The following is a 13,788-nucleotide window of genomic DNA, read 5'->3' on the forward strand; positions in this document are numbered from 1 at the left end:
CCAGGGACGGGAGCGCGCCAGGCCGCATACATTGACAGGACCGGACGGGTGAACAGACACGTGGAGTTTCTGTAATTTCTCCTCTGTCTTTTTTGTCTTCTTGCTTTAAAACATACGTCAAGCGGATTTAGATTCGATAGACTGCTTGACGGCTTTAAGTCCCCACGTTACGCTACATCTTTCCCAATGTCTACCCCGTAGGAGGCAAAACAAAACCCCAAAAAAAGAAAACCAAAGTGACACAGAGGAAAAGATTTATATTTAAACGTACTTTAATACACTTGATTGACCCGTAAGCGCCTCTTTGGACAAAAACACTTTACATTCGTCCCACTTGATTAAATGGAATAGCAGATAAAAGCCTTTCACAGCCCTGAAGGACCGGCTCCGCAACTGATAAAACTCAGCGCCCCACTGGTGATACATGAAGGCTTTACATACCATGCAAGTCCCATATAGTACATTCAAACAGTCAACACACACACATACACACGCACACACACACACACACACACACACACACACACACTGACAAAATAAAAGACGGAAGTGACAGCGATGAAACAGCTCCTGTAACTATTCATTCACTAACGATAAATAAACGAGGTCATCTCGCTGATTGCGTGATGCCCCATTAACAGCATCGCCTGTGGCCGGTGGTGCACAAATTTGGCACTTTTTTTTTCTTTTTCTTTTTCTCTTTCTTTTTTTTCTTTTGAGGTATTTGTGTGTGTGCAGATTTGTCTCTTTATTTTTAAATAAAGCAGCACTGGGTCAGGGTATAGGGTGGCAGTCTTCTACACTTACTTCTGTAAATGGGAAGCCACGTTTCCAGCAAATAAACACATTTTCAAATCATCACTGAACAATAGTGCTTCGTGCAGACACGTTAGTGATTATACAACAACCCTAAAACTTTTAAGCCATTGTCCGAGTTGTGGGGAAATGTCCCAAAAGTTTATAAATGTACACGCGAATATTATTCACAACAATCTTTAACTTTGGTGGTCAGGCTCTCGTGGCCTAAAGAGGTAAAGAGTTGGTCCTCAGTTGGAGGCGTAAGGGTCAGTGCCCGTGGAAGACACGGTGGAGGATGAGGGGGAGGGAGTTGAGGGGGAAGATGAGGTCGACCTCTCAGATGCTGCATCGTCCATTTTCTCCGGCATGATTTCCTCCCGCTCTGCGGGGGGAGCTTTGGCCGGCAGCAGCCCCTCCTTCTCGCGCTTTTTCTGCTTCATCCTCCGGTTCTGGAACCAGATTTTTACCTGAGTCTCATTCAGCTGCAGCGCGGCCGCGATCTCTACTCGCCGCGCCCGCGTCAGATACTTGTTGAAGTGAAACTCCTTTTCCAGTTCTGTGAGCTGCTTGGTGGTGAAGTTGGTCCGCACTGTGTTCGGCTGACCCGCGTAACCGTATTCCCCGGATCGTCCTGCAGACAGAAGAGACGGCTTTATCCTGTTTTCTTTAGTACCATAAAGAACAGTTGAAATGCCCCCAATAAAGCCAGTCTTGTTTTGCGCATCTGGAACCACTTTTACGCACCAGAAAATTGATGGCTTCTCTTGCAAAAATAAAAGAAGCACTGGTATTCTAATCAACGTACGCCATTGCGTTCTCCTTAAAGATTTAAAGTTGCAAATATGTGAGTGACAAAAAATTCATTTGGAATTTAGTTATCTGAGAAAGAAAGAACTCATTGAAGTCAATGTTACACAACCTGATATCTCAGCAGGTTAGGCCGAGCAGACTTGTTGGCAGTTTCCTTCAAACATTGATCTTTATCGACGTCTTTTGACGTACATTTAAGGTTAGCTAGTCCTTGTCTTTATTTAGCACAAAAACATGTTGCAGGAAAATGTTTTGATTTTTAGCCCACAGGTCTTGCCCAAAATTACAAAAATGTCAAGCTTAATTACCATATTCGATCAATAAACATCAATAGATGTCCAGAGAGTCTTTTCACTTGTGTAGCGAGAAAATGCCCACTACTGTAACAGGATCTGGAACATCTTTTGACCTTTGAACATCTTAGGCCCTTTTGCATAACTGTAAAATACCAATACTTGAATCTTTCTCTAAATCTTCATTTTCGTTTTTCAGCTATATGTTGACAACGTTTAGAGGGAAAGCGATGCCATCGTTTCTCGGTCTGATCAAATGTCGTCGTTGTGTTATATCCTTTCTGCTCTTAAAGCAGATTTCCCCCCCACTCACCTGTTTTCGGTGGATTCCTCTTGACCTTCATCCAGTCGAAAGTCTGCGCAGAGGAGGCGCCCTCCGATAGAGGTGAGCAACAAGCCTCCAGGTGAGCCGCGTGCAGAGGTGACATAGGGTTTGAGCCACCAGGGTAAGGGGGTGCTTGTTCGTGTCCGCCTCCGTAGGCAGCGTGGCTATACTGCAGCTGGCCCAGTGGAGTGGCAGTGTAACCGTGGCGGTGCTGAGGAACCATGGGGGAGGGTAGGTTACCCGAAAACATCAACGGACCGCACTGGGGAAACGCAGCTCCAGAGTCCACTTCCTGGTTCAGCGTGTAGTGGTTATACGTCGCGCAAAAACTTTGGGGCCCATAGCTGGAGCTGCAGGCCGGGTGGGCTCCGTAGGAGAGACCCAAAGTGTTTGCAGAAGACTGGTAAGACGCCGGCTGATGGGGGAGGCTGTCAGGAGAAGTCCTGTTTGCCATGAAGTGCTCGTCCGCCCCACAGCTGTTGACAGCAGCCCCGCAGGACTGGAAAGCTGTAATCCCGTGGTCCGAGTGGAAAGCCCTGATGGAGCATGAGCCACCTTCTCCGCTCATCACTGAGTAGTCTAAGAAGCTGCTCATTGTGGCATCGTTCTCCGAGGGGCCGAGGGACCGTCCTCTCCAACAAACGCCCTCTAAACCCACCCTTGCCCAAAGTGACCGTGCCAACCTTTAACTATACTCTATCCTTATCAGTGTTGGAAGGAGGGGGCGCGCACTGACCGATATCAATGAACGGCTGCTGTCACGTGGCTACAGGTCAGCCAGTGAGGCACTTGTCCTTATCCCCCACAGGACGGTGACAGATTGGTGTTTGAGGGGCTATTTAAATTCCGAGCGCTCGTCGATCAAGGTGACGCGCGACGCCGCTAATGTATTGGCCGAGCAAACAATGAGCTAGGAGGCAGACGGAGGTGGACAGTCCCGGGGTCGCATGCGGGGAGCAGGGCTGCTGCAAGCAACCCCGCTGCGCGCTCCTGCACCGGTGGAGAGATTAACTTTTCATCCTCTGGTACCTCACCGTGAGGACGGCCCTGCACTCTGACCCCCAGGTAGCCTATTTTTGGATTAGAGCGTGTGAGTGTGTGCATCTGTCCTGCTCGAGTGGAAAAGCGGCGCTGTCACATGCGTAGCACCGTCAGTCGCTCTTGGATGGATGGCCAAGTGCGCGTGTTCCTCTGTGTGTGTGTTGGGAGGGGGGGGGGGGAGGAGGGCGGGGGTGCGCGTGTGTACCATTGCCGCGGGGTATGTGTGGGCTATTAATGTCTCATTCCGATGCGAAATGTTTCACGCTTGAACATTATGGGATTTTACTCTGCAAATATTGTCACAGTGTGACAGTAAGGAAGAGGCAAAAGCATTGCCCTTCCACTACAGACTGAAATGAGCAACTTTTCCCTTTCCACATTTTTCCCTTTCTCTTATTTTTCGTTTCTTTTCTTATTTTGTTGTCAACTGTTCAATTGCACCTCTAAATATTCTACTGCTACATTTATTTCACCTGTTTCCATCATTTCCTATCTGTTTTTCTGAAGGTATGTAAAGGAGCTGGGACTGATACATGTATCAGTTTGTGACCCCTTGCTTGTACCTTTTCTGACAACCAATCATTACTTGTATTTTTTTAATCATTATCTCTGTTGTAAGGTCATGTGTTTACAATTACTCCAACTAATAAATTCTATTAGCAGGAGGAGAGAACAGGATGGAATATGAAATCAGCCGATTCTTAAGCCGCATTGCACGGCTTATGTAAAAGTGGAAAGTTGAACATTTTATATCTGTTTTTCTCAATAAGTAACAAAAACACTAGTTTTTTTTTTAACAGATATAGCATGGTTTATACACGGAGCGTATGTTGGAATGAAATGGCTTTGAATTGTTACGAAATGGGGGTATTGTTGTCAAGAAATCTGTGTTTGCCTGTTGTACACTCCACCTCATTTGGCAACAGGGGCGTCTCCAGAACTTCCTCAGACCAGATAGGAACCAACGAGGATGCTGGTGTGGGAAACAAAAACCAGAAGTCATATCAAGACAATGTTAACGATTTATCCACATCTTTATTTTTAAGGGAAGACGTGAGGAAAGGGAGGCAGAGAACCTTCAGTAAGAGGCTCAAATAAATAAATAAATAAATATATCTATTGTCTACCCGCTTATTCTTGCAGGGAGGAAGTCAGGGGGAAACTGGTGTCAGCAGTCATTGGGTGAGGAACAGGGTTTTCCAGTCTATGATGGAGCACCAAAGAGACACACAGGGCAAACAGCCATGCAGACGCACTAAAATACCAATTGACCTAAGAGTCACCTGCTTGGACTCTGGAGAAATGCGAAACACTCGTAAAGAACCTTCACATCGACACTGTGAACATGAAAACTCCATCCACCAAGAGCCTAGGCTACGATTTAAACCCAAAACCTTCTCACTGCAAAGTCACAATGGCAACTGTGCCACTGTGCAAACTCCAAATGTATAAATACATAAAACAAAAATTAATACATGTAACAACTCACAGAGGCTTGTTTTCTCTTAACATAGAGTGTATTTGAGACTGTCAGGCCTGGTTGGTGGAGGGAGTGAGAGCAGATTTACTGGAGTGACAGACCTCACACCACCCACTATCACATAACATTCTCCATTCTGCGCATGTAGTTGTACTTATCGATGCAAAGGCAACAATCTGTATGCTTTAGAGTCAAGCAAGCTTCTCAACACTGTCCTATAAAGAAGAGCATTCACACAAAGTGCATTTCACATTATGTCTGGGTAATAATCAATAAATAATAATAAATATATTTATATATTTTTTCTTTGACTTATTAAACTGGGTGTTCAAATGTCAGGAAAGAAGCCAGCAAATCTTACTTGTTATGCTTCATATTAAATGTCACTCCAGGATGGACAGAGGAAGCAGCAACACTGAACTGTAACCTCAACAGACGCATATTTTACATACATGTCCGTTTTCAGTACTGATTATATTCAAATTTTAAATTGAAACAACTTACTTTTTGAAAACATACCCTTTAAAAGATTTTAAGGTGGAAGCTGGCACTTAACAAAAATAATAGATTAAATTTTACACTTTATATATTGACTTATTATTATTTTTAACTTAACTGAAAATTTAACTGTAACAAAAATACCAAAATAAAAGCTCTGGCAATTCTTCTAAGGCTTTTTCGTCTTGCTTCGAAATTAATAGTGGCCCCGGAGCCCCGTACAAAATCTGTAAGAGACGCCCCTGTCACGGTATTTTCTCAAATTTCCTGTCCTGTACATGTAGTTTCACGACACACAAGCAAAACAAACTCTTTGCACTAAACTGGTAGTTGGTTTTTGATCTCATTTCATTCATGAAATAACGCAAAACAAAACAAACAACATCAACAACAACAACAACAAAAAACATTCAAACCACAACTGGATTAGAACGACGTGTATTCCGCCTCATGTTTAGGTTGTCAACACATTTACCATTAGGATGATGGGGTATTAATTTTTTTTTCTTCATCTCTAGCAGGTCAGAGGGTCTGCCATCTACTGCGGTTTCACTCCCACATGTATTCATTACACATGTACAGTGATCAAATGATATAATAATGAGAACAGGTCTTAAATGCGCCTATGTAGCCCGAGGTGTGAGTGTGGGCTGATTATCCTGTTAAGATCATCAAATAAAGCTGCCGGAGAAACGAATGGCCACGGAAAAGAACAGGAGTGAGAGAGAGAGAGAGAGAGAGAGAGAGAGAGAGAGAGAGAGAGAGAGAGAGAGAGAGAGAGAGAGACAGAGAGAGACACAGAGAGAGAGACACAGAGAGAGACACAGAGAGAGAGACACAGAGAGAGAGACACAGAGAGAGAGGGGGAAGGGGCTGGGGGTGAGTATGCGTGGGAGACTTGCGGCAGATGCACAACCTCTCACCGAGGAAGGAAAAGAAAGGGGAGGGAGAAGTAAAGGATCTCGTGGAGAAGCGAGCGCCCCCAGAGGCCAAGAGAAGCTAAACACCCACAACGCTGCTGACAGAGAGAGTTCAACCCTCAGACCACTGACGTTTGAAAAAACGTCAGTGGTCGCCTTCTTTTTTCAGTCTGGGGAATATGTTCGAAAAGTGACTTTTTTAAGGCCTTAGCTTCAAGTTGAGCACTGTCAAAGAAGTCAGGCTTGGCTAACCTATTACGTCATAGGTGGAAATTATGTTTAAAATTTCATTTTTTTAGGCCGTCGCTTCAAATGTAGTCTTACGTAAAAGACTCCGCTTGAATAACCCATTTCACAAACCAACCTCAACAACTTTTTGAACACATTAAGGCGTCAATAAACATCTGTTGTGGGTTTCGATTAAACATGCTTAGCTTTCTGATTAAAGTGCATCGAGTGAATTATAGTGAGATCAACATTTTAAATTTCGTATTGTCCTTTTTTTAATTTAATTTATTTATTTATTTTTATTTCTGCAGCTTCTCTGTTGAACAGAGGTTACCTTTGTACGTCCTTACGAGTTTCGATGTCGATAAGGGGAAATGTGACATCAGATAAAATTAAATGAAAATAAAGTGAAACTTGTTCGAAACTTCCCATCAGAGGGGAGGGCTGGAAAAAGCCCACTGGGTTCAATTCTCCTCAGATCCCACCTCTCCCCCTCCCTCTTCTCTCTGTCTCCTCCAGCTGCCTCTGCAGTGAGTGGGCGAAGGCTCCTGCCTCACTGAGCTCTTGGAAAGATGCAGCCTCGCCGCATGCAGGAACCTCGGAAGGCTTTTCACGGCTCTTTGTGTGAGCTGCAGGAGCACAGAAAAGGCGCGCTGTCTCGGAATGATTTGGTTTGAAACGGCCTCCACCAGGGTTAGTCGGAAAAGCAGGGGAGAGAAAACAGTTGAATTCACTTTTTGGCCTCACTTCGTACCCTCTCGTCCCCCAATGCCCACCCTACCCCCTCTGCACACACGCAGATACATGTAACTCTTCCAAACTATTCGCAAAAAAAATAATAAATAAGCAGAAACAGTTGTTCAGCTTTCAGACTTTTCGGTGAAAAGTTGCGAGTTGATGTGCTAAAGTTTTTACATCGAATCACTGCAACTGGTGTTTTTTTGTTTTGTTTTGTTTTAGCATCAGGCTCAAATGTGTTTCGTTGACTTAATATAGGATCTAGTAAAACCCAATTCCTGACGAGGAGTCACATTGAGCACGATTAGAAATAATCCTTTATTGAATAGGAGGCTTTAAGGCACAGCTGAAACACACGAGCATCCAGTAATGTGGTGAAAAAAAAACAAAAAAACTCTCCAAACACGCCTAATTTCCTGTTAAACAAGCTTAGACAATAATCTCTACTTGAGAAAGCTTTTCTTCCGAGTGAATTTGATAAATGTCCGATATTCCGAAAGGAGTCATGGTTAAAGTTTGAGCGCGGCCTCTTAATCCTGAACCGGCCGCTGCCGCTGCTGCTGCTGCTACTGATACTTCTGTCTCTGAGCCATGAGCCATGTTCAAACAAGCTATAAAAATGAATTATTACCAAACGCATGCAGTGACTCGGGCCCCTTTTTAGTTTTAGGAGTCGGGGAGTCCCGTATGAAAACGTAAGTGGGTGTTTTTTATTATTTGTGCACATTACGCGACAATTGCTCTCCTTAACGTCCGTCTCTTTCATGCCACGGGGGTGATTTATGAGCTCCTGAAGGCAAACATGGCTCCGGTTATTTGCCTGCAACTTGCACTCAGTGATAACAGCGAAGATCTCCACAGGAAATTTTACTGAGATTTTTTTTTTTCCTTTTCTTTAAACGGAGTTAGTTTGGAAGTTAGAAGTGTCAATATCGATCTCATTATTCTTAAACTTCTTTGCACGTTTAAGTTGAGGTATTTTGAAATTAATGAATAAGCCTGTTGTGCGGAAATGTGGAGTAGCTATTTTATTCTCCGTTTTCGTTTTACGTTTCATCTGTATTTATTTAAGGTTTTGTTTGAAAAATATGTAAATAGCTGGGTTTTACTAGAAATGACTAGAGGGTGGAATTTATTTCTCTACACGTCAGTGATGAAAAACTTTTTTTTCTAAATTCTTTGTTTCATTCAAACAAGTCTTCCGTCGAGAAATGAATGCAAATCGATAATTTATATTCATTACCAACCTGTTGTTGATTTACGAGGCCGCTTACTCTCGCATTCTGATTAAATGCGTCTTACAGGAAACGAGGAAACGGAAAAAAAAACACTCTAGAAATGTTAAAAAGAAAAGAGTCAAACACAAGCAGAAGGATTGTAGGAAGTTAGTTTGTATTCTAACAAAAATATCCAAGAAAACTATACAAAAATAAAAAACGACCCGGTTCCGTATTGACCTAACACTGTTAGATTACTTTCTCTCTCTCTCTCTCTCTCTCTCTCTCTCTCTCTCTAACACACACACACACACACTCACACTTTCCCTCTTAGACCCGCACACTTGTAATTTCTATTCCAAATGATCACCTTGTTATGGTAATTAATCTATAAGCAGAGCTATTTCAGTGATTTAGTTCTGTCCTTACCTTGTATTAATCGTCAAGTCAAATATCAAGAGAATAAATGCCTATGAATTAATGCCTTCGAAGCCTGATTTCATACACACATTCTCTCTCTCTCTTTCTCATACACACACACGCATACAAGGAAAATGTGAAGAATCTTTTTTTGTTTGTTTGATTCTGAGTTAATAGTTCAGATGCTGCAGGTCGATTGTGGTCAGAGACTCCGAGAAAAAATAGAAAGTGTCCGCGGAAATGTCCACGGGGCTATCCAGAGACTCCGACAAGCTCGGCGAGGCTGTGTCCGAGAGCTGCAGGCAGGAATCCGAGGAGAAAGGCTGAAAGTCGTGCAAAGAAACATCCAGGGCTGAGGGGCTGTCGCCTTTGTCCGGCCCAGATGCCGATCCCGGGCCTATTGTTGACATACAGCCCGGAACAGTGGGTGACGGGTTGGGAAAATGTTTCAGATTTTTGTCATAGCTTGCCGCCTCTCCATTATTGTGAAGCTGCTGCTGCTGCGGCGGGGGCTGCTGTGTGTTGTTCTGAAAGGAGCAGGTATCTCTCTCCAGGAGGGGCCCACTCTGCTCGTACAGCAGGCCGCTCCCCTCCTCGTCCTCCTCGCTGTGGATGCCGTCGTCGGCTCCGGGGCCCTTCGTGTCTCCCCCTCCGTGGTTCTCCTTGGTCTGAGTCTGGCGCTTGTGCTTCATGCGCCGGTTCTGGAACCAAACCTTGACCTGTCTCTCGGTCAGATCCAGCAGGGCCGCGATCTCCACCCGCCTCGGCCGACACAGATACTTGTTGAAGTGGAACTCCTTCTCCAGCTCCAGCAGCTGCGTGTTGGTGTATGCGGTCCTCAGCCTGCGGGAGCCCCCTCCTCCACCCGCTCCCTCCACGATCTCGGGCGAACCTGAAAAATAAACAGCAAAGGGATTCTTAAAAAAAAAAGAAAGAAAAGAAAAAAAAAGAAAAGAAAAGAAAGAAAATGGGGGGTGGGGGGGGGGGAAAGCCGGGTACAACAATTGCATAACCCCGCTGCCAGTAAGTGCGACGCTCTTGAGTTTTACATGAAGCAAAATGGCCGCTGGAGCTGTTAACCTGCACATTTTACCCAAACATAATGCCTGTATTGATATAAAATCTTCATTTGATTCTTTTAGGCAATAAAATATATGGCTTCGTGTGCGTAAAGCGCTCTAAAACACTGAGGTCCACCCTGGTGTGGGAGTCTAATGAATGCTCCAGCTGCCCTCCTCGGCAAAGGCACTCCATCACTCTTCATTACTGTCACACATCAAAACTCTGCCTCGCCGAGGGGAATAAATCATCTTACCTCACCAAACTTTACCCAAACTTTCCCCCCTACACTTCACACTCATATTCATCCACCAGAATAAAGCTATACTCAAGCATATGGGTTTTTTAATTATTATTATTCATCCGCTTATATTGTCTTTCCTAGAAAGGGCCCGGGTGCCTCCAAATGCAGCAACAGATAGCGAAGGCGTTGTCGATTAGGATTCACCCACCTTTCGGGGAGAAGCACACGGGCCCGTTGGAGATGGTGGTGGCGGCGGCAGCAGCGGTGGCGGAGTGCGGTAGCTGCTGGTTCCTCTTGGAGGCTTTCTTCTCCCGCATCCACGGGTACTCCGGGGGTAAGGAGGCGGTAGGCAGCGGGCTGCAGCCATCGGGGCTGTGTCTGGGCCGACCGTGCCGCGGATGGCTGCCCGGGTTCAGGCTGGGGATGGTCTGTTCGAAGGGAGGAGGAATCAGTGTCGGGCGTGAAAGCGTCGAGCTCTTGATTGATGAACTTTGAAATGAATCAGCGACAGGGGGGAAAGATGTCAGGCACTCAGCAAGCGACGGCTGACTATTGATAAAACCGCTCTCTCGCTCGAATTCGTAATTCATCTCCGCTCCCTGAGAGCCGAGGAAAGTTTGCAGCGCCGTATTTTTTTTACAAACGTTGCGGCTCAGTGAGGACGATGAAAAAAAAAAAGAAATATATATTTTAAAAAAATCCCCTGTTGTGTGCTTTTTTCTATTTCAGTGATTACGGCCGTATGGGGACGGAGCTACCATTAAACTATAGAATTCATGGAGACAAGGTTGAAATTGGACCGAATTGCCTGTCACATGATTACCTCTGCCCAATGACAATTTGGGGCTTAATCAAAAGAAGCCTCTCTCTGCCTGATTGATCCAAAAGGAGAAAAAAAAAGTCCTCGCTCAGCTGGGCCATGCACGACTGTTTTTATTTACATCTCTGTCCGCTCGGCTCGTCCTCGCCTCGCTCCTCCAGTCCAGTCCACTAAGCCACAAAATGTGTTTTTTAAGAAGCGCCTGACGCTCTCTATTACAGGGAAGGAGACCAGCTCAGGGTGCGCGGATTCGTGCACTCCTCTTTCTCGTATTGTTTGAGGATGTCAGTCGAGAACGCCCCCACCACACACACACACACACACACACACACACACACACACACACACACACACACACACACACACACACACACACACACACACACACACATACATCACAAAGCACACACAAACACACAGAGAGAGAGAGACACAGACACACATTTCGCGCTAGTACCGCTTCATGTTTAAGCTCTGGGGGTGAAAAATAAACTTCAAAACTTGAGAGTTTTGTAATCAGAACGCACGTAAGTTGTTAAGCATCAATTAAAGCTGTAAAACTAACCAGATCAAAAATCCATATAATTTGACAAAACTGACAAATACGGCCATTTATTATGAGAACAACTAACCTTTGTCAACTTTTTTAATTATCTTTTTTATAATTTATTTGTATTTTATTTATTTTTCTTTGAAAATGAGAAAAAGTCCATATTATTCCACTAAGCAAAGTTTGGTAGAATTGTAATTGAGCAAAGTGAGACTGCGGTTGATTGAAACTGGTCCAGGTGAGGGGCGAAGCATGCTCACTGACAACAAGACGTTCACTTTTCTCAATCGGTCGCCATGGTTTGAAACACAGACAGACCTTCGACTCAAATTCAGCCCAACTTCTTTTCCCGGAGCAAAGGTTCGTTCATTAGACATCAGGTCGTGTTTCGTCTTCCGTCTTAACGAGACGAAATACGAAAAGACCGCCCACTCAAAGACGTCAGCTGAGCTCTGTTAACTTCTGATTATTTTTCTCAGACAATGACCAAGCGGTGTTTAAAAAAATTGTCGTACACTTATGTTTGCACAGTCAACGCTTTCCGCCGAGCACATTACCACTGATCAGGGAAATACAATACATTTCTGGATAGTCATATACAAGGACACTTGTATATGACTTTCAAAAGGACACTTTCAAAAACTATATTGAAAACGTGGTTTAAATGGCAAAATAAGAGCATGTGTCACCTTGTATCTCAACAATGTGGAAGTGTGGTCGAGAAGTGAAAGGTTCTGGTTATAAATGGTGAAAAACTCGTTGACGAATACATAAACAGATGCCATGGTTCACCATCTAAACAGCCTAAAAAGGCAGCTGAAAAGTCAGACGTTAAAAGACGTTTGTCACGTTTAAAAGGGTTTTGATTACCAATTACATATATATTTTTTGTTGTTGTTTAATAGACAAACAAATTATCTCTATATTAAGACAATGTTCTGAAAAGTGAAAGGGTCGAAATATGATTGGTGGTGATCAAATGGGCTAACCTAGCCTAAATTTCAAAAATATTTGTTTATATATTAAAAAAAAAATTTAAATAAAAAAAATAAAAAAAACTGGGCGGAACCGATACCTCGAAAATAACTTCGTATTTCAGGCGCTAAACCAAAACAAGAATGGACAAGCCTTGAATAGACCTTTAAAAGACGTTCATATGCGTGTTTGGAGCCATGTAACAGTAGCATTAAGGCAGATTTTCGTTCACTTTCACTAAAAGGTCGAGCTCATAAACCCGTGATGAAACACAGAATCTCTGTTGATGACTCAAAGCAGCCACGATTACTGCATTCTTTTATAAGCGGCGTTGGAAAATAGTCTTGTTTCCATGTCAGGGGCGCAAAGCCACAAGGCTGCATAAAGCAAAGATTTATTGGACGGCCATTGCCACACTTGCTTGAGGGGGGGGTTGAGCTTCCCAATGTATTTCTATTATCCTTCCTACCTGAAATGGTCATGGAGCAAGCATAAACACTGTTACAATTGACCTTTTACAACGAAATCCATTTGCCAGCGTTATTATGCTGATGGGAATGCTATTGAGCTGCTCTCTTCCCTTGTTCGTGCTCAGTTTCATATTGCTCTTCTGGAAGCATCTGTAAAAGCCACATTCAGGGAGTTTTTCCTTCTTTTTTATTTCGTCTGGCAGTACATGGGGTATTTTCGTCCACAAAATGTATATCTATATGTGGCTTATTGAGTAAGAAGAGGGGAAGTAGAGAAGGAGAAGAAATGGAAGGCCTCTCTCTCAGTTTGTTGCTTATATACCAAACAAAGAGTCCTGGAAGCCTGTGCGCGATCAATCTTACTCGCCAAAAGGTCTGACAGCTCGGTGCCCTCACAACACATTTAAGGCTTCTAACTCTCCCCCGGATCAAATGCAGCCAGGAAGCGCCGAGAAACAGTGGTCACTCAGATTAGAACCGGTTTCTGCTCGCACTGGTAGTCTGTTTGTCGCTGGAGGGATTTTTTTTAAGAACAAGAAAAAAAAAAAAGGAATCTGGTCACACAAGCTGCGACCATTTCCTCTCGGTGAGTATGTGGTGAAGCTGGCTTCCCCACCTGGCTTTTTTGTTTAAATTCAATTTTTTGTTTGTTTTAGTTTTTTTTTTCTTTTACTAAGATTTGCATGTCTGCGAAAGGACCAGTGGCGAGTTGCTAAGAGAAGAGACTGATGGCTATTTTGGAATTGCGCGCAGGCTTTGTGTGCACGGACAGGAGTGGGTGGCGGCATTTAGGGGAGCCCGTTGCGTCCCACACACTTATCTTTAGAGCTGCAGTGATTTAGGGCGCAATTTCACACGAATGCAAAGAGAAAACACCGCGTGTGCTCAATTTTGAATTTAGA

General features: G+C 44.0%; 2 protein-coding genes across 2 annotated transcripts; both read right to left on the reverse strand.

Moving 5' to 3' along the window:
- Nucleotides 1–89: 89 nt before the first annotated feature.
- Nucleotides 90–3,200, reverse strand: hoxa1a (homeobox A1a). The gene is made up of 2 exons (XM_055058769.1): nt 2,215–3,200; nt 90–1,429 (listed from the first exon to the last, which is right to left on the reverse strand). Exons 1-2 carry the CDS (start codon nt 2,819–2,821, stop codon nt 1,047–1,049), a joined length of 990 nt encoding a protein of 329 aa, XP_054914744.1. The 5' UTR covers nt 2,822–3,200; the 3' UTR covers nt 90–1,046.
- Nucleotides 3,201–8,504: 5,304 nt separating this feature from the next.
- Nucleotides 8,505–13,291, reverse strand: LOC129378601 (homeobox protein Hox-A2a-like). The gene is made up of 2 exons (XM_055058947.1): nt 10,280–13,291; nt 8,505–9,660 (listed from the first exon to the last, which is right to left on the reverse strand). The coding sequence occupies exons 1-2, from the start codon at nt 10,659–10,661 to the stop codon at nt 8,939–8,941; spliced, it is 1,104 nt and encodes a 367-aa protein (XP_054914922.1). The 5' UTR covers nt 10,662–13,291; the 3' UTR covers nt 8,505–8,938.
- Between the last annotated feature and the right edge of the window lie 497 nt (nt 13,292–13,788).

This window comes from Poeciliopsis prolifica, unplaced genomic scaffold, assembly GCF_027474105.1.
Source record: "Poeciliopsis prolifica strain line A6 unplaced genomic scaffold, Auburn_PproV2 SCAFFOLD052, whole genome shotgun sequence".
NCBI classification, from domain to species: Eukaryota; Metazoa; Chordata; class Actinopteri; order Cyprinodontiformes; family Poeciliidae; genus Poeciliopsis; species Poeciliopsis prolifica.

Excerpts from the sequence above, each read along its gene's own strand:
- hoxa1a (XM_055058769.1), bottom strand. The coding sequence starts at position 2,821 with ATGAGCAGCTTCTTAGACTACTCAGTGATGAGCGGAGAAGGTGGCTCA. Across the intron at positions 1,430-2,214 it reads GAGGAATCCACCGAAAACAG|GACGATCCGGGGAATACGGT; the intron begins GTGAGTGGGGGG and ends TTCTGTCTGCAG.
- LOC129378601 (XM_055058947.1), bottom strand. The coding sequence starts at position 10,661 with ATGAATTACGAATTCGAGCGAGAGAGCGGTTTTATCAATAGTCAGCCG. Across the intron at positions 9,661-10,279 it reads CGTGTGCTTCTCCCCGAAAG|GTTCGCCCGAGATCGTGGAG; the intron begins GTGGGTGAATCC and ends TTTATTTTTCAG.